The sequence below is a fragment of the Phalacrocorax carbo genome, chromosome 1 (assembly GCF_963921805.1).
Source record: "Phalacrocorax carbo chromosome 1, bPhaCar2.1, whole genome shotgun sequence".
In the NCBI taxonomy this organism is placed as follows: domain Eukaryota; kingdom Metazoa; phylum Chordata; class Aves; order Suliformes; family Phalacrocoracidae; genus Phalacrocorax; species Phalacrocorax carbo.
Genome location: NC_087513.1, coordinates 153,020,472 through 153,039,850, shown reverse-complemented (window position 1 = coordinate 153,039,850; position 19,379 = coordinate 153,020,472). Strand labels below are relative to the sequence as shown.

At 47.4% G+C, this 19,379-nt stretch overlaps 1 protein-coding gene across 5 annotated transcripts in view; it reads right to left on the bottom strand.

Moving 5' to 3' along the window:
- Positions 1 to 2,416: 2,416 nt before the first annotated feature.
- The window catches only part of CARS2 (cysteinyl-tRNA synthetase 2, mitochondrial), a 40,866-nt gene continuing 23,903 nt past the window's right edge, over positions 2,417 to 19,379 (bottom strand). For all 5 annotated transcript variants that reach the window (XM_064440288.1, XM_064440296.1, XM_064440301.1 and 2 more), the window contains 5 exons: positions 15,993 to 16,131; positions 11,818 to 11,941; positions 9,734 to 9,832; positions 5,779 to 6,042; positions 2,417 to 2,607 (listed from right to left, as the gene is read on the bottom strand). In XM_064440288.1, coding sequence (XP_064296358.1) covers positions 2,533 to 2,607; positions 5,779 to 6,042; positions 9,734 to 9,832; positions 11,818 to 11,941; positions 15,993 to 16,131 — 701 coding nt within the window. In that variant the 3' untranslated portion in view covers positions 2,417 to 2,532. The remainder of the gene's footprint in view (positions 2,608 to 5,778; positions 6,043 to 9,733; positions 9,833 to 11,817; positions 11,942 to 15,992; positions 16,132 to 19,379) is intronic.

The window sequence follows — 19,379 nt, the reverse complement described above, 5'->3', positions numbered from 1 at the left end:
AAAATGTTTTATTCCATTAGCTGGCCTTGACTCCTGTAGAACTCAGTACGATGAACTTTGTGAAATTACCATTTGGAGAGGTACTAGAAACTTAGTAGAAACTAAAAACCGTTTGGAAAGGGGTAAGAAACTTAGCGATACCTAACTGACCCGGTCAGACGCTCAGTGATCGTGGAAGAGCGAAGTGCTTTTAAGACTCAGATCGCCTGCTGGGTTGGAGCCCTGAGGAGATCAGCGTACAGCTACGTAGGCAGCTAGCCATTAACCAGCAGGAACGGGACGTACCTGTGCCCTTAGCGTTGTGCAGGCAGCGTTTGCGGTCGGCGTTTGAGCTCCGAGTGGGGCACGTGGGTTTAGGGGCTTTTCGCTCGATCCTTAGCAAGACAGCCAGGGCTGGCGCTGTTAGGGCCGTACCTCTGGGGCTCGCTGGCAGGGCGGATGCCCGCGTTGGGTATAAAGGGGAAGTTGCGTGGGATTTTGCACAGTATCACTTCTTAAAGTTTGGGAAATTCAGTCAAAGCTTGTAGGGATTGAAGCAATATGGAGAGAAGGGCAAGTTCACGCCAAGTAAACCTAAGTGGCTACTGCCCTTAAACCTACAGTCGAGCTCCAGGTGTGCATGTGTACTCGTTCAAGCGCAGGAACAAGCGTATGATGTGTCTAGTTATTGCAGTAGATGTTACATCTTCATTGCAGCTGCTCTTTTCCAGTCATCTAGCCCTAGATTGGAACATGGGGCCACGCGTACCCGTCAGGTTGCGTTCTCCTACCTTGCAATAGCTGCCCGCAGAAAGCACCTGGAATTGGAAAGGCTGCTCCGAGTATTTCCCTTCAGCCCTTAGAGTTGATATTTCTGGATGCACTGTGACTACTACCTCACCCCGATGCAATTTTTTTTTTTTTCTTTTTAAACCAGTTACCTATTTTTAAAATAGGTTTTTAAATGTTTGCTCATTTTGGTCTATGAGTGTTCACAGAGTTTTTAGATTAGAGCAACGTCTACTCATAAGAGATGGGATTTTTTTGTGTTTAATTTAAGCAGTTTTGTAAACTGTCTACATCTTTGGGGACACTAAGCTACTGTTGTTTTTTCCCCCTAAAACTATTGGAGAAGCCCCACTCCTTTTAAATAAAATCAGAAAGTTAAAACTGATTTTAAAACAGCTACTGGATTTTCTTGAAAATGAGCATTTGTTTTGTATTCAGAACATCAGCAGTATTAAAATCTAAATGGCAGTTGTAGGCAAAGTCAATCACTTAGAGCTCAGTACAGATTTCAGCCTGCCCTGTTGGTTTTAAATCTACACAGAAGTTGTAACTCTGTTATTCACTAATGTATCCAAATTGTTACAATTTTTAAACATTCTGGAAATGTAGCAGTTTCTTTTGGTAGGAAATAAAAATAATAGCAAATGAATTGTGTGTACGTTGTTTGGTGTGTTCCGGTGCCATTTCCCCCAGAAGCTGAGCTGACTGTTCACCATTCATCCCAGTTTACGGGACCAATACGGCCAGTGGCGCATTTAAAATACCAACAGCATCAAATCAGCCTCCGCCAAAGTGCTGAGGAAGACAAACACACACACACCTTCCCCCCCGCCCCCCAGCCATTCTTCTCTAGGAGCTCTGATAACCAGAAAGGGAGCAGGAAAACAGCTACACGCTTCAGTCTCAACAAGACAAATCTTGATCCTTGTGAATAGATTACTTGCGTGAATTGTATTTTCAAATTAAATTCCTTGTCGCTGAACCCATGTTCTTATTTTTGTTATCTCCTCATAAATTAATTTGAAAAAAGTATGCCGGAGGGTGAGCATGTACAGGCCCCCTATAAACTCAGCCACTAGCCCACAGGTCGCCCAGTGTAAGGCAGCCCTCGCTGCATCTACCGCCAGCCACGGGATGGATTTTTTTTTAAAGCACAAACATGGCAAAAGAAAAAAGGCAACTGGACAGATAATGACTAAACATCCTGATTTTATCTTTGCCATTCTGATGGTGAGATGCTGAGCCCGCTGCGCTCCCAGTGCTTGGGAAATGCCAGTGTGTTCTGTGCAAAAGCAAACAGGGAAGACACTGAGCCTTACAGAAAACTGCGTATTATGGTTAAACTTCGCAGGCCCAAACCAGCACCACTGCAATAGGGAAATACTTCATGGCTAAAAGTGTCCCTCCTCCTGTGTCTGAGAGGAACACAGTTGTTTTAGCCGGTGGGCATAAAAATACTTTCACCATCAAAGACAGGCCTAAGTTCTTGCCTCTGCCTTCACTGTGTTTTAATTCTCAGTCCCAGCGCAGCAAAAGAGATAACACAGGTGCTTCCGTGCTGCCCTCTAGTTCAGGTGGTTCCACCGCCTGTGCTGCGTACTGTATTTATTTACCAGGTAGTAGCATCAACAGTTTTGCTCAGACTGTGTCATGGCTTTGGACCAGAATGGCTAACAAAGATTTTATTTGGAAAGCATTAGTATTTACAACTGTTGCCAAAGCAGCTGAAATTAAAAAAGAAAAAAAGAGTCCAAGGATGAAGGCTCAGCCTTTTTTCTCATCCTGCTGCTCCGCTCGCCCTCCTTCCACAATTTCCCAGGTTGAACCAGCAGCTCTGTCCTGTAGGAAGAAGCAAGCGGGTCAGCCCCAGCCATCTGCATCACATGGGTATCAACACACGTGGCAGTAGTTGGAGGCACAGGTTTTAACCAAGCAAAACTATTAGTCTAGTTAGGTGAAAGGTGGCGACACCATCTCACAGGAATGTCATTGTTACTAATAAGGCTCAGTTGTAAAACAAACCCAGACCATTCTGCCCAGTAAAGAAGGAAGAAAAGCCACACTAGAAGCGTCACCTCTTTGGTGTGGGATGCAGCAGCGGTGTGTAGCCACGCTCTGTGAGTGAGACATGGGGTGCCAGAGCAGTGGCACAGGCTGCCCAGGGAGGCTGTGGCATCTTCTTCCCTGGAGACAGTCAAAACCCTCCTGGACACGTTCCTGTGCCCCCTGCTCTGGGTGTGCCTGCTCAAGCAGGGGGGTTGGATGAGATGATCTCCAGAGATCCCTCCCAACCCCTGCCACTCTGTGAGTAACTTCTGTTAACCTCAGTCAATTGCTTTTTCTTGTTTTAATGGCTCATGTACATGGAAAACAGCTCTTCTTACAGCCAATACATGGGAATATATTGCCTAACGTATCTAATCTCTTTCTGAATTTTAGGATAGTAGCCTGTTGCTGTAAATAGCCGTAGTGCAATACTGTCATATTTTTGAAAGAGAACATTACAGTCAAACTGAGCACTTCCAGACTGTTAAGATCTAGCTGTTGACTGCAATTGTTGAAAATAAAAGTTAACCTGAATATTGAAATGTGACAATGTTACACGAGCTCTGACTCATCAGAGAGGCTGGAATACAACGTAGAATTTTCTTTACGTTAAAGTGAAAACTGCTTTTGATGCGTAAATACCTAATTACTACCTTTCACTTAGCAGAGGTTAGCTTGCATTTTAAGCACACCATAACAACATGAAAAGACCAGTGGATATTTTAATCAGTTTGTTGCAAGTTCTGTAACTGCAGACAAACAGAACATCATCTGCATTGAGCGGCATGAGCGAAGAAACCAGTGTACAGAAATGACAGATTTAGAAGCTGAAGGAGAAATTACCCGTTCTACAAAGCTGATTTTTAAGGGAATTAAGTGACTAGCATTCTCTAAGTTGCTGCTCGCACCCTAGAGTGGCCAAGCCCTCCCTGCCCAGACCCAAACCAAGGGTTCCTAGTCTGCGCTGGCTGGAGATGAGGCTCGCCTGCTTCATCTGTTCTGCTGCTTTTCCTCCTGCACATGGACTTTAGATGTTGCTGGCTGACTTCAGCCACACGTGACAGCAGGAGAGCGTGTTAACGGATGCATTACCACCTGCGCATCGTGGGGCTCGTAAAAGTTTAATGGAAACCAGAGGCTGGGTAGAAAAGAGAAATTCAAATTACTTCCTCGAGCGCTTATTAGGCACGCAGGGCCGGCCTGCTGGGCATGGCATTACTTTTTGGCAGCATCCAACCCAGGGCGGCCAACCCGCCCAGCCAAGCAGACTCGTGCGGCACACGAGGGTGGCGAGAGCCCTGCTTTGGGTAGGGCCGTGTCTTGTCACGCGTCTGCTCTGGGAGCAGCAGGCGAGGAACTGCAGAGCTGCATCGCTCCGTTTGCAGGACTCTTCTGGGATCTGCAAAGGCAAGAGCTGGGCAACCTTCACGGCACCTTCAGATACTTCCGCTCATTCAGCAGCAAAAAAAGCAGGAGTTCAGCTTTGGAGGCGTGCTGTGTGCGCTCATACGTGCACGTGTGCTTTGTCTTCAGGAGCGAGTTATTCTGGGACAAGCAGGAGACAGATTATGCCGAGCTTCAGCTTATTCAAAAAAATGGAAATAAATGGAATGGGCAGAATCCTGGCTAAGGCCCATTTCTAGGACCTTATTAAATGTCCATAAATCCCTTTAAAAACAACCCAAAACAAATCTTCCAAAGGGTGGGGGTGGGGTTGCAGGCATTTTGTCAAATAGATCAAAAGAGAGTCATCTTCCCCAAGACTTTGTCTCAGTGCAGTAGTTTGGATTTGCAAACTTTGACCGATAAGTAGAGCAAGGGTTTAGCTACGTACAAACAAGTTAAGGAAGCAGGTGTTCCAACTTCCCACAGTCTTCCTCTGCTTTCCCAGCTGTAGCTCGCCACCACTGGGCTTTGGCCCTCACCCCGGTTTGTATCAGCACGCTGACTTTCATCTGAGATCATGAGACAGCCGACCCCACTTCATATTTGGTTTTAATAGGTGTGTTGACAAATGGCCGCTCTCCCATTCAGCAGTTAAGGAGGATCTATGCTGTCACTCCCTAATGTCATTGTGCTTTATATCCTCCCTTTGGTAGAATGACTCAAGCAGACTATGCAAGGCTCAGTTCCTGACAGAGGGGGAAAAAAACCCAAGCAGCACGGAGGGAGGGAGAAAGACACTGGGGAGAAAGCAGAGTATTATTCTGCATGTAAGGAGCAAGAGTGACCCAACAGGGGCTGTAGCTGAGGTGAGAAGGGCACTGAAGCAAGAGGAACTGGAAGAAGCAGCACCCCTTGAAGTAATGTAGCACCTTGAAACCAGCAGGAGACAAGTCAGCTGGTGAAGGGATTTCTCTTGAGCAGAGGACACCACTGGGGTAATGGAAAAGAACAGTGGTATTCGGTAGAGGCTAAAAGTTGAAAGCAGGGTGGAGAGAGGAGCGGGGTACAGGAATCGGGCAAAGTACTTATGGCTCAGGAACCGTTCAGAATGGAGCTGCTGAAGATGGAAGAGGTTTTCTCATGAGGACTTACCATGGTTGGTGTGGGAACGTGGGGAGGGTAGAGGGAAGGCATTATTTTCCTAAGTCATCTCCGTTTACTTTCCAGTTCCTCTGCAATCTAAATTTTTAAAGATTGCACACACTACTCATACCTTTCCTCCTGGATTGAACTTGGACAACTTGGGGATTTCTGAATATTACGGGATTTTCAGTGGCTAAATAACACACTCTTAGTAACTGCCAGGAATAGCTACAGCTTGCAGAGACACAAGCTTGAGGGGGAGCAGAAGGGAAAAGTAGCAGTGCAACCAGGCAAGGGCTTAACTTCCACCTCCTGCTACTGCAGTCCTACAAGGAACAGGACACACCACTGAAAGCTGCCGACAGAGCACAAAGGGCAAAAATAAATGCCATCTTAGAAAATGCCTAATGGCCTCACAAAGGGGGTCACTTCTACCTTTATGTGGATTCCAAAGGCAGCAAGGTCTCCACGCAGACTATCGCAAGCCTCCAGGAGGGGTTTTCTCTCCTGCATTAACTGCTGCCTCTTTTCCTTCTGTTCTCGTTTCGGTCCTTCAGCTCCCGCGGCACCCTCCGCTGGCACAGCTTCTGCTGCTTCTTCCGGCAGAGCAAGCGCGTAATGACGGACCTTCGCACGGAACCTAACAAGCTCGTCAATGACGTTGGAGAGCACAGCCGAGTCGCCTCCTCCCAGAGCCACCTAGAAAGCAAACAGGTTGCTTTACAAACATCTGAGAACAATTTAAAAACCAGCCCCAGCTCAGTAGCGTACACTGAGGCCTCGTCATCTCTCCTGGTCGTGTGTCTTCCATTGCACGGTACAATTAAAACGTCGCAATCTCACTAATGCTGCACAAAAGTTACAGCGCTGGCACACTTGGAAGTATTTCAGTGTACTCCTACACAGAACAGTGTCTGTCGTGGAGCAGAGGACTCTCACGGGAGCATAGCATGCTGCGTAACCCAGCTGCAGAACTTGTCACCACAGGAAACCTAGATGCCATAAGCGCACACAAATTGAAAAGGGATTAGACAAATTAATGGAGGAAAGGCCTGGCAACAGCCATCCGACACAGCAAGGGAAGCCCAGCCACCAGCTCAGACAGTCCCTTGGCTGTAGACCTCTGCAGAGCTAGAGAGTGCACCAGCCCCTTACTCCGTGCCTTTGAGCTTCAGACCCTCTAAGAATGACAAACTGGGAAAATTAGGTGTTTTGGCTTTAAGTCTCTAGACTACCCTTTCTCCTTGCACCTCCCCGACTCCACAGAGTTTTTATCTGATCCACCTTACCCGGTTTTCAGCCACCCAACAAGACCTGGCAGAGCAGCAGCCACCGCACACAGCGTATGTTTTCTGGCTGCTGCCTGGCCCCCTCCTCCCCTCAGCCACCTCCGAGCTTCCTCAGCCTCCTCTGGCTTGGCAGAAGCCTCGCAGGTCGGCAGCACCACAAGAAGGGAACGACCTCACTCCTGCTAGAGGGTTCTGCTCTGCCGGCTGCCAGGCCAGGAGCTCAGGTGCTAGCAGAAGAGCAAGGCCACTCCTTGGCGCTGGCACAGCCAGGCTCCTAGCCTTGCTCTCGGCAGAGAAACCATCCCTGTTTCTCATTAAAGGCAAACTCCTAAGGGGGAGGAAGAGGACAAACCTCCAACAACGAAGAAAATGCCACTGTATTATTTTATCACTAAGACACAAGAGGGGGAGTGGACAATGGAGCAGTGAGATATAAAGCACACCAAGGCCGGGGGGTAAAGTCACTGGCAGCAATGCTCAACTGGGAGCTGAAGAGCAGCTGAGTAATTAAAGCCAGAGGGGACTGTATTTAGTCACCAAACAGCAGGATGGAAATGAAAGGGAGCGGTTTCAGAGGTCACTGACTGAAGCAAACAAACAAAGAGGAGGAGGTGGTGCTGAGGCGGGAGCTATCGAAGGGCTACAGTGTGAGATGCTCAGTGCTCTCCACAATCATAAAAGGCAGCAAATTCTCCAAACTTTCAAAACATGCAAACATACTAGAGAAGAAGTTTATGAGACTGAAGAAGGTAATAAATCCAAGTGCCAGAAATGCTCCATCGTTACCTGGGGCAGGGAAAAGAGCAGGATGAATGCTTAAATACAGAAGGGAGAGGAAAGACAAATGATAAGAGGAGCAAGAGAGACGTCTACAGACACCACTGCCGAAGTTCAAACCAGGGATGCACTCATGACACAAAGGCAAGATTCTCTAAAAGGAGGGGCAGCTTTAGGAGATGGACCTATCCAATTTCCACATAAAACACTGCGTAGCCTCTCGGGCCTGATCTCTAATTTCTTCTTCTGCAGTACCAACCCATCCAAAAGGCTTGTAAAAAGTTTTATGTGGAAGTCTGGCCCTCGCCTACCCCACAGGTGATCAGGTTTGTCCCTGGCTGCGCCCGCAATACAGAGCTCCTCAGCAGAGCAAAAGCCCTCACCTTTGCTCCTCAGCTCTAAACAGGCACGACGGCTTCCACCCACCGGCTAGACTCCCCAGCAGTAAGAAGTAAGGCTGCCTAAGAGAGAAACATTTCCCTAGATTTCTGTCTGGTTAGCCATGTCTTCTAGAAATTTCAGATGGATTCCTACAACCTGCCTGTGGCTGGCTAGGCTCCTTCTCTTGACGATGCAGAGAGACAGAGGCAGTCTTATTTTATACAGCCACCAGACTAAGACGAACTGCCCCTTAGCAGCGCCTTTCTCTCTCCACCGACTACTGCAGAAGCACAGGCAGCTACGTTAGGCTGCAAGGCTCATTAGCTGAGATGAATCCCATCCTACGAGCAAGACAGACCCACAGGCTATACGGAAACATCCAAATGAAGAGGGCCCAAGCACGGCTCCCCACAGGCCCTACATTAAACAGTTAGCACAGCGGCAGCCAAGCCAGCCGGTCCTTGGCCAGAGAGCCCACGTGCTGGGACCTGTGGTGATCAGGGACTGCTCCCGGCAAGCCGCATGCCTGGGGCCACCTGGCTAAGGGGCGAGAAAGGTTGGACACTGAGCTATTGTGGCTGGTCTCGAGGTCAGAGAACAATACCTGCACCACTTTATTTACTAGCTCACAGCAGCCCGCTGACTTTTCTGATGAAGAGTTTCATGGATTCATTTACCGGAAGCTGGAAAGAAAGAGCAGAGGGACAGAGAAGGGTCTGATGTGCTGCTCCTTCCTTCCTGCCTACCTTGCGCCAACGTCTTCTGCTGACCCTGCTGCCCCAGAGAAACATGCACAGCGGGCGAAAAAGAAAAGCATTCAGACACTTGTTTCATCAAGAATAAAGATGCAGCAGGCACCGGCGTACAGACAGCCCAGAATCTGGAGGAATGACTTTGACATCCAACTTACAGACAAATATAAGTGTTTAGTGTGCCGCTAAAAATTAACATGACAAACCATGGGTTATCAGGAGTAACACACAGCCAAATCACATCCAACCGCTGTTTTGAAAGAAATTTTGTGGAAAAATCCACAAAGAGGCAAACTAAATACATGAATTTATTGCTATACTGCCTGGCTTTCAAAGGAGTAATGAGGTTATTTACATTTTCTTATCCTCTTCTCCCCCTCCTCCCGCCAGAGAAATTTTTGCAGAAGAGTTTCTCTAAAGACAGTTTTCAATTTCTTGGTATTCAGCTCCAGATTTGAGCCAGAGAGGAGCACAGAACAGCCTGCTGGTCTCCAACACCTTGTGTCATCTTAAACGCTTGCCTTTGATACATCAGGATATCACCTTCATATTTATCACTTTCTTCTCTGTGCAGTACTTTGCTTTGTGCTTTTCTTCCCCCCCCCCCCCCCCCCTTCTCACCTTTCCAAGCACTAGAGGGTATGTAAGGTATTTCCAACAATGAGACCCCCGCTGCCCTCCCCTCCCCACACCCTGACGTGTCTCAAGGCAGCGCGGCCCCTTTCCCTCCACCCTGGCTTTCTGCAGAGGAGCTGGACCCCGGCTCCTGCCGCGCAAGGAAGTCACAACCGCGAATATTCGCAAGGCTATCGAAGTCAGCCTGGGTGCAACCATGAGAAAGAAGAGGAAGAGACAGGAAAAAGCGAGACACTTCACAGGGCCAACTTAAAAGGCCTCCAATGCTAACTTTTTCTCATTTTGTTCCTCAAACTTTTATTTCCACGGCACAATTGCTGCAGAAGTGACGCGAGAGTATCTCAGAGAAGAAAAAAGCCCACACTTTGCTTTCTCCTGTTCTACCTGCTCACATGCTCTCCTAAGACATCACGGTAGAAACTGCAAGCAGCGCAGAAAGGTTTACTAAAAGCGTAAATAACTTTGTTACATCTGATGCTTCTAGAAAGCGTTCCATAAAACATAACGCTGGCACTGCTACCATAGATGAGTACACATAGAAGAGATGTTTCGTACCTGTCTTTCACCGAAGGACATCCCGAGGGCATTAAAAAAGCCTTCTATATAGGAAATAATGCTTCCATACACAACAGAGCTTCTCGGAGATCCAGCATCCTGTTTAAAAAACACTCAAAAGAGACCGTCCAGTCAATACATATTACAGAACTCAGCATCTCGCCGTAGCCTAGGTCCACAAGGGAAAATGATTACTAATTATATAGATATACCTCCACCAGTAACACCTGCCCCAATGGGAACTTTCACAGAGATATAAAAGCACCCACAACACAAAGAGAAAAGATTTAAGTAAACGGGGGAGGGGAAGAGCTTGTAACCAGCATGCGCAGCGAGGAGAAGGGATGCGTGAAGCTGCCATGCCTTACATGCGTGCAGTAAATTAGAACTAAAAATAGCACTTCTGGGCATGAAAGGGCTGTGTGTATGAAAACAAAATAAAAGAACAAAATCCCAGCTTCAAGGGCACCTATAAAATAAATTATTAAAAAAACTCCAGCCCTTTTTTGAGCACCTTATTGATTTAAAACAACGTGAAGGTTGCTTTGAGATAGCTTACAGTGTTTTGTCATGCCCCAGTAGCACCAGCAAACACCAGCAGTAATGACAGAACAGCATTTTTAAGAACACATGGATTTCTTTCTTTCCTCCATATTTATTTCACACCAAAAAAAATTAAAATAAAGATTAAATGGTAGACTGAGAAGCAATTTAAGGGACTAACCCTTGCCAAAAAAAAAAAAAAAAAAGAAAAAGAGTGATGACATACACAACCAAATTAGCAGCTGGTACTGGATTTTATCCAGCACCTCCGTTAGGGCCTTAGAAAAACCATAATCTAAAATTTGCAAAGGATCCAAACTGGGAGGAGCTGAAGCGGACCACTGAGAGAAAGAAACAGGAACCTGCCAACTAAGGTAAGAATGGCGAGAAGATTAAAGAGAGGAATGAGTAGTTATGTTTATGTGAATTTACTCACAACTCTTGTGGAGAAAAAGTAGGCGCACAGTCAGTAGGAGGTAACGCTCAGACAACTGGGCTGCACCCAGAAAAGCTCCACCACCGCAACCAGAAATCCAAGTCAGCTGCCCCACAAATATCCCACCCAATTCTTAGCAGAGTGAGTGACACAAGGAATTCAGGGAAAAGAAGCAGCAACTGGCAAAATGAGGCTACTTGTGTTTAAGGAGCGGTAATCCTGTTTCAGATCCCTACTGCAAACTGGCTCAAGTTGGGGATTCGCTCAGAGAGTAATTTTGTAAAGACGAGGAAAAGATAATTCTAAGGACAGATTTTAACACCAGCACCAAAACAAGACCAGGGGAGGAAGGATTTCTAAGCCCATGAGCTAATTCAGTTATTACTATATACTCAACACCTCTTTCACAGCACAAAAATGGTGGACACGACAACACCAGCGATGAAGGAACATAGCAATAAGGCTGAGCTGCTCACCTTGAGCGAGAAAGGGAGCTGTTGGTACAAGGAGAGCCAGAAGTGCTTCAGACTGTACTCATTGCTCAGGTCTGGTCCTTACCAGACACTACCTTCTGTCTCAGTTTGCCAAAAGCCACCTGAAGTCGGACTCATGCAGACATCCTGAGGCCACAGCTATAATCTGCCAACTGCAGAAGCCGCTCGGTCCCCAAAGCTGAACTCACCACCACGACTGCCCTGTGCACCTGGGACTGCTGCCAAAGCCCACGCAGCAACCACCACCCCCCACTTCCCAATTTAGGTTGATTTCTTTGCATGGTTATTAAGCAAAGAAGCAGGGTAAGAACACAAAACCAGCACTAAAATTAGCAGCATGCCACAATGGCTTCACGCCTTTCAAAACCCTTCAGTATAAATAATATAGGGCAGCAGGAAACAAACATCCTTTGGACACAACAAAGCACAAAACAATAGCCGTACACAATTCCTGCGATACGGTCAGGACAAATAGGCACCATTAAGGTCAACAATTTATGGAGCTTTGTTTCTGCTGGTTTCTTACGTGAACAATAAACTAATCTGTCTGCATTAAACTGTAGGACAGTGGACAGCTGTCATTTTCTGATCTCTGTATCCTAACGGGTTACCTTAGTAACAGCCTTAAGCTGTCTGTTGCCATGGTGAATGAGGTCCATAATTGCTGCAACAGCCCTGGAGGTGTCAAAGTCATCTGCAAACGCAGCCTTCACGGTTACTTTTGTGTTGGCTAGCCTGCAAGAAGAAAAGGTAACGTTTAAGATAAGACAAACAAGATGCCAGCAGTACACTGAATTCATCAGCTATTCAGCCAGAGGGAGTCATCAAAAGGACACTGTCACTTCCTTCCTAGCTGTCCTATGATGGGTGATGCTACACTCATCAGGGAGACTATATCTTTCAGCTGCGAAGGGAAAAACTTGACGCCTGTCAAAATCCAGAGTGCTACATCCATTCAATAAACACATCGTTAATCACAGAAACCAACAACGGTAGAGCAAGGCTTGCCTTAATCATTTAAAAACAGATTGAAAGTGAGGTTGAGATTAAGCGCATTAAAAATCTCACTAAGTTCTTTTTTGCCCCCAGCAGCCCGTTTTTCATGCTAGCGGCATGTTTCTCTTCCAAAGCCACATCACGTGCATCATTCCACTGCCTGGCAACAGAGCTGACTCGGGGTCAGCCAGGCGTCCTGTTGGCAGGATCCGGCTCAGAAGCGGGTGCTGCTTCCTCATTTCCCAGGTGAGCCCAGTTCCAGCCCCGGGACTCCACCTGGCTCGGCCGAGACAGAAAGGTCTGGTGGGACCGTTCCTGTAATGGCACCAAAAGCCGGCGGGCAGCCAGCACTCATCGCCGCGGGGCCAGTGCCACCCACTGCGGCCGCTTTGAGCGGGAGGATGAGGACAGCAGGGAAATAAATGGTGAGCTGCGAACAGCTGCTGGCGGCATGCTCCTGCACACAGCCAGGAAAACCGGACCCCAATAGCACTGACCTGAGGATGCCATTTCACAATAAAGCCCAGGGAGCAGGGTTACCTGGGGAAAATCAAGCTACCCTGTGCCTCTGGGGCTCTCCTCAACCCAGTTGTGCCTGTTTGAGTGTTTCTGCCTCGAATGCCTGCCTCCCCTCAGCTATCAGTTGGCTGCTGCCCTAAATCCATTCCTCCCAACACTCTTCCCTGCAAGCTTCCTCCTCTCTGCTGAATATCTAACTGCTTTCCTAATGAAGAGCTCTGTTTCATTTTGGTTGTTTTTCCATCTAGTGATACACAAGTTGTAACCTCCCACGTCCCCCACTGACAATCCATTTCAACTTGCCCACATGGCTCACGCCTCTCAGCCTTATCTCTCACCAACAGGTCTTCTGCAGCCTCCTCCCGAAGGACTCCCTTTTGCTAAATATCACCACTAGTTAATTCAGCTCCCCTCCCCCGTAAGACGTTCCAGCACCCCTTGCAAGCCGTAGTCGGTGCAGCAGCAAGCTCCCCAACAGCGAGGTGCCCACACCACAAGGAAGCCGCCTCTCACTTCTACAGCACAGGCCATTTCTCCTCTGATCTTATGTCCCAGAGCTGTCTGCACGTACATCACACTTCAGGGTGCTCAATGCCTCTCCCACCCTGACTCCACAGCACTGCGCTCGTCTTCTCAGCTTTGCACCCAACACACAGCAGCACGTCTCTCTCCTGGTAGATGATAACGTTTTCCGAAGGGACTCCAAAAAAGATTCTCCTCATCAGCGTCAGTATCGAAACAGCCATAATTTCTTCTTTTCCTGTGACATCTCTGTCCCTGGCCGGTTTCTTAGTAACCTCTTCTCTCCTCTGCTGCATGCCACAGTGCCAGCCAGCATCATTACAAGCTCACGTGCCCAAGGCATATTACTTTCCAGTTGTCCTCTTTCTTCTTCAGTTGCTAATGCACAGTTCTACTCACAACTTCAGTCATAGCTTCTGTATCACTGAAGAAGGGCAAAGATGCAAGTTTTGGGACAAGCACACTGGATAAATAACACTCATTTTAAAAATAAAATGCACTAAGTGTAGCAGACTAGCAGAAAAGCAGCTGGCTAGAAAAACAAGTAAAAACTGCACTTGGTGAGGGCTGTATTGTTGGCAGGGCCCCTCTGTTCCTGATCATTGTATTCGCTACTTACTTCTGGTAAATACGAATCACAAGTGTCTCTATTTGGATCAGAAATATAATCAGCGCTTCTACTCCTCTGTCTGGGGAATTGCTTACTGGAAACTGGAGCAACAGCTTTCCTGGAAGAACCTCCCTGAGTGATTGTTTTTCCTTGCAGCTCACGTACCCGTGCCTCTAGGGTCGAGGTAGGCTTGCCATCCCACTTGCTCGTGTCCTCTCCATGGTCACGCAGGTAAAACCACAGGGTGGCCCATGGTGTGTATCCTCTCTCTTGAGCCGAGGGATGCTTACTCCTTATGGCTGAGATGCTGGTCTGTACAGGTGGGGAGTAGGACCTCTTTAAGCTGCTGAACCTTCCAGGACAGTTTCTCCATAGCTGAGACAAGGGAGGAAGAAATATTTGGTTCGTAATCCAGCAGTTTATCAAACACCTCCACCACCGTTGGTGCCTCGTCATCTCTCCAGGACATCACTGCCAATGAGTTTCCATGCGTCAATGGTGCACTCCGTACAAACTTCCGCCACATGGGTCGTGTGCACTGGGCTTCATCCGGATCTTTGGATGACTGTTGATCATCCAGGTCACTATAAATCACCTCAAGCACAGCTAGTTCCCTCACGTACCGGATACCTTTCTCCATGGTCATCCATTTTCCTAGGCGATATACAATATCTTCCTTGAAGGTTTACCCTTCCTTCACTCCAGACAGGAGTCGCCTCCAGAGGCTGAGGGCTTGTGTTCCTTTTCCAATTGCTTTGTCAATGCCCCCTTCCCTAGAGAGGGATCCCAGTTGTTTGGCTTCCTTCCCCTCTAATTCCAGGCTACTGGCCCCCTTATCCCAGCATCGGAGCAGCCAGGTGACAATGTGCTTGCTTGAACGATGGATGAAATCTTTTCGCGTATCTCGCAGCTCACTCAAGGATAGGGATCAGGTAGTTTCCATTTCTTGTACAAGTTCTTCCTCCCCCTCACCTCGTGACGGCCCTGCTTCTTCATCATTGCTTTCTAAATGAGTTGACTTTCTCTTCCAAGATTTCTTCTTGTGTATGGGGGCAACTGATACTGGCACGGGTTGATCCTCTGATTCAGCTGCAATGCGTGTCGTGGGGGTTTGAGTGGCCGCAGTTCTTGCCGCTTTCCTTGTTTTTGTCCTTTTAGATCCAGAGGCCTTCTCTTCCCCTTGGGGGTACTGAACAGTGTTAAACAGGGTTTGATAGGCAGGGGCGAGGCCCCAGCACATTGCAGTGATTTGCATCTCTCTGGGATTGCCAGGGAGACAACATACTTCCTTCAAATATCCTAATTTTTCAGGATTCTGCACTTGTTCAGGGGTTCAGGCAAAACATCTCTAATCACTGCAGAGCACAGCAAACTACAAAAACCAACACCAATCTTTAACATGTACTTAACAATCAGCATGGTGTAGATTAGATAAACTAATATTGAGAGTAGATGAATCGATGCTGTGACCAGCAACTGTTATTATCTCAAACCCTTCGTGCCCCACGTTGGATGCCAAAAAGGGCAGCTGTGGTTTAGCCCCAGTCAGCAACCAAATACCACACATCCGGTCGCTCACTCCCCCACCCCCGTGAGATGGGGGAGAGAATCAGAAGGGCCAAAGTAAGAAAACTCATGGGTTGATGCAACTGCTCACCTCCCACTGACTGGTGCCACCAGTCCCTGAGCCACAATCACTGCCTGCCCCGGCCAGTTCCTCCCGGTTAACATACTGGTCACGATGTCCCATGATATGGGATATCCCTTTGGCCAGTTTGGATCAGCTCTCTTAGCTGTGCCCCCTCCCGGCTTCCTGTGCACCCGGCAGAACATGGGAAGGTAGAAAAGTCCTTGACTAGTACAAGCACTGCCCAGCAATAACTAAAACATCGGTGTGTTAGCAACATTATTCTCATACTAAGGCCAACGCACAGCACTGTAACAGCTGCAGTGAAGAAAATTAACTCTATCCCAGCTAAGACCATGACAGGCTGGCAGGGAAGACTGCTTCTCAGCCCTTCTTCTTGTCCTGCTTCTTGATGAGAACTCAGCACACTACAGTGTTTAGTCCTCTGAGCCTGTGAACAAACATGCTCGCTTATATAATCACAGCTTTTAAGATACAGGAGGTACACTTACCTTTCCCACAGTATGTCTTCCCTAACAGGGTCACACACCAGCTGTCCTTTTATATAAGCATTGGCATCTCTAATAAATGAGGAGATTGCCTGAAGAAGGTGCTTTGCATCTTCCATGCTCTCGTCACTAAATTCTATTGCTAAGGGAAAAAAAAAAAATAAAATTATTGGGTGCTATGATACAGAGGATGCTGGCTGCCATACATAGGAACAATATTCTGAGACAAAGCCATTCCAGGAAAACATTGTTATTTATTTGTCACAGCAAACTTTTCTTACAATTAAATACATATTTAATTAAAAACTCTGTTCTTCATGCACACTAGGTGAATTAAATCAATATAGAAGATAATCATCACATATGACAAAGTATAACCTACAGGAAAGGTATCAGACTGATTCAAAATGTGTCTGGAAGCTGACTGAACCAATAGCTATTTGATTTTGATATTTTTTTTTCATTATTGAAAAAAATAATTTCATATATCTGTGAAGCTATTACTCCAAAGCATTTGGATTGGATACATTTCTAAGTGTCCCCTCAGATTTAATTTGGCAACACCTACCTTTGATCTTACCCCTAATTTTGTTCCTATTCTAATTTAGGTAGACATGATCTATCTTTGAACACCTCCAAAGAGACCTAATCCTCACCACTGACTCCGTGAGGAATACAGACACTTACAGTAAAAGAGCTGCTTCACCAGCATCTAAAAACCTAGACAGGCCTAACATTTTGCAGTCTAGATTCTGCACTAGGGATACAATTCCCTCACAATAATCAGAGCGAAACTGGCCATATCAATTTTCAAAGCCGACTATTGGAGAAAATACAAACTTCTTAAACTCATACGGGCATGTCTGGGTGGGATTCATCACATCTAACTTACACAATTATATCTAGGCCTCTTTATAGTCACTGGAAAGATGAAACATTAACATAAATGACCCATCACATCCTAAGTGGAGGTCTACTTTATGATGAGATCTGCTATACGCCAACCCTACAATGCTTCTCTTCCATCAACTGGAAAGACAACAGTACCCCCACAAACACTAAGGTGGCATCCGTGCACAGAGACAGCCTCACTGCATTCGGCAGGACTCTAGCTTCCACAGGCAATTGTGCTTCGGGAACCACCAGCGTTCGCCTCTGCCGGCTTGGGGTTAAGCAGGCTCCTCTCGCCTTGCCTATGCTCTCAGAAGCGCAGGTGCTGGACTGGCCCCCTGGCACTTTTACTGGGAGCTCCCATCAGCAAGAGGCAATTCTTCTATTTGTACAGTAATGCACAATTTTCTGTAGAAGAGCACTCGGACCCCACACAAGGCAGCTCACCCAGCTTTGGTGGGAGTTATGTCCACCAAGGACAGGCCTAAGTTTAAATGCATTCCTTCCCACAACATCACACCAGAGTTGATTACTTGTATCAAAGGGCTATTCGTAGCCAGTGCAATACTGCTTCACCATTTTGTGCCTGACCTCCGCACTAAGGTACATCCAAACTACAGCCTGCAGCATATTCCTCATCTCATCAGCACTGAGCATCACCCATAGTTTCCATGGTCCCACACACATTACAGCCAACTGCTTTGTGCAAATACCCAATGCTGCCCAGACACAGACTCTTCAGAGCACACAGTCTGAGCAAGGGGACAGATCTAAGAGGGCAGAAGCAGCCAGATGTGAGACCTGATCTCAGTTCTATTAGTCTAAATCCCAAAGAAGCCTAACAGTTTAAAAAGACTTTCCATAGGATTTACCCCACTACAACTAAGGCATAAGTCTGGACCTTTATTTGTCAGCTTTTCCACTTGTGTGTAATTAAAAATCTGCATTACTGCCTCATTAACACTGGTTTTAAAATTAAGCTTTACTCAGCTTTTAAAAAGACTGATGTACAGACTTACAGGAAACAGTAAGATATTGAAAGAGATTGTTTATATCCACTAAGATTACTCAACTGATTACCGTGGTTACAGGAACTCCACAAGGAATACTTCATGAAAGTTTACCCTGATGAAGCCTGCTTTGATTAAACCCATTCTTCTTCCCCAATTCACCGGCACTCTCCTAAACCACTGCCTGCAGGCACTGCAAACCCACAGCACGGCACAGGCAAGCCTGGCTCTGTAAATCTTCACCATACTCTCTACTCCTTCCCTCCTTTACCACTGAGGGCATCATTGCTACATTGTCAAATTACAAAAGGTATGTTTATTAGCACCAACAAGTAATTAAAGACCAGAAGGACCAAAATGTTACAGTTCACTCAGGTTCACAAAATCACCGCAGTGGTTCTGGTGACCAGGAGTGCATTTTGGGGACAGAACCCTGCTGCCTGCAGCAAGCTCACGGCCCCTCCACCTAACTGCAAAAGCAAAGCCACTGCTGATGAGGTGCAAGAGGAAAAACGGTGCCTCACAAGGGAGTCCCACAGGGCTTTGGAGACAGCACCTCTCCTTTTAAGCTGCGCCCAGAAGCAGCCTGGCAGGCACATGCTGGCGGGGCACCAGGCTGCTGCCTGAGGCACCTAGAAAAGACCTTTTCCCAACAGCCTCAGGTGGGACAAAGGGTGGCGATTCAGGCCAAGAAGCGGGCAGCCAGAGGCATCAGCCAAAGCTGAAGGCCTGGCTCACCACCACTGTGCCCAGAGCTCAGCTTAACCCCAAGCAGCTCTGCCCTACCAGCCTGAGGAGGAAGAGAGGGTAATGGAGCAGACGGACCCTCTGCACAGACACACTGTGGAGTGGTGATGTTCTGCATGAAAGCCTCTTCCCCATGGGCAAGGCATCCAGCTTTTTCCTCCCTGCGACAATGACTGCCATGGGAAGGGGCCCCCACTCCCACGAAACACACGCACCTCCCTGCACATGCCCCTCCAGCCCTTGCCCCTCAGTGGCTGGGGCAGTTTGGAGTCGCGGTTGTCCCCAGGTGCCCATCAGCACACACGCAGGCAGGGGGTAGCCCAGACCACAACACAGGCCCGCTCCGAGCCCAAGCTCCACATAAACCCCAGCACCAAGCATGAGCCATTCCCAGCTGGTCAGGCGCTGCCCTCATCTGTGTGCCTACAGAGATCTTTTATGGGCTGGATTCAACAGGCACGGTAACATTGCCTGACTCCCCAAACCCGGATTTTAGCAAGTACAAAAGGCTCTCCTTCACAGGCAGGGATGGCAGGAATTATCACCAACAGGCTATGAAAACCTTTTTAGGAACAAACAGAAAGTGCTTGGGATCTCCCTTCTAATAAAAATACTTAGGAAGCAGACAGTAAGACAAGAAAGAGTGCAGTAAACTTATCTTCAGACCAAACTGAATCGATAGCTGACACGCTGCATAGTAAATACTTGGCTCAGCAGGGACTGGCTGTGGCTCTTTATCAGG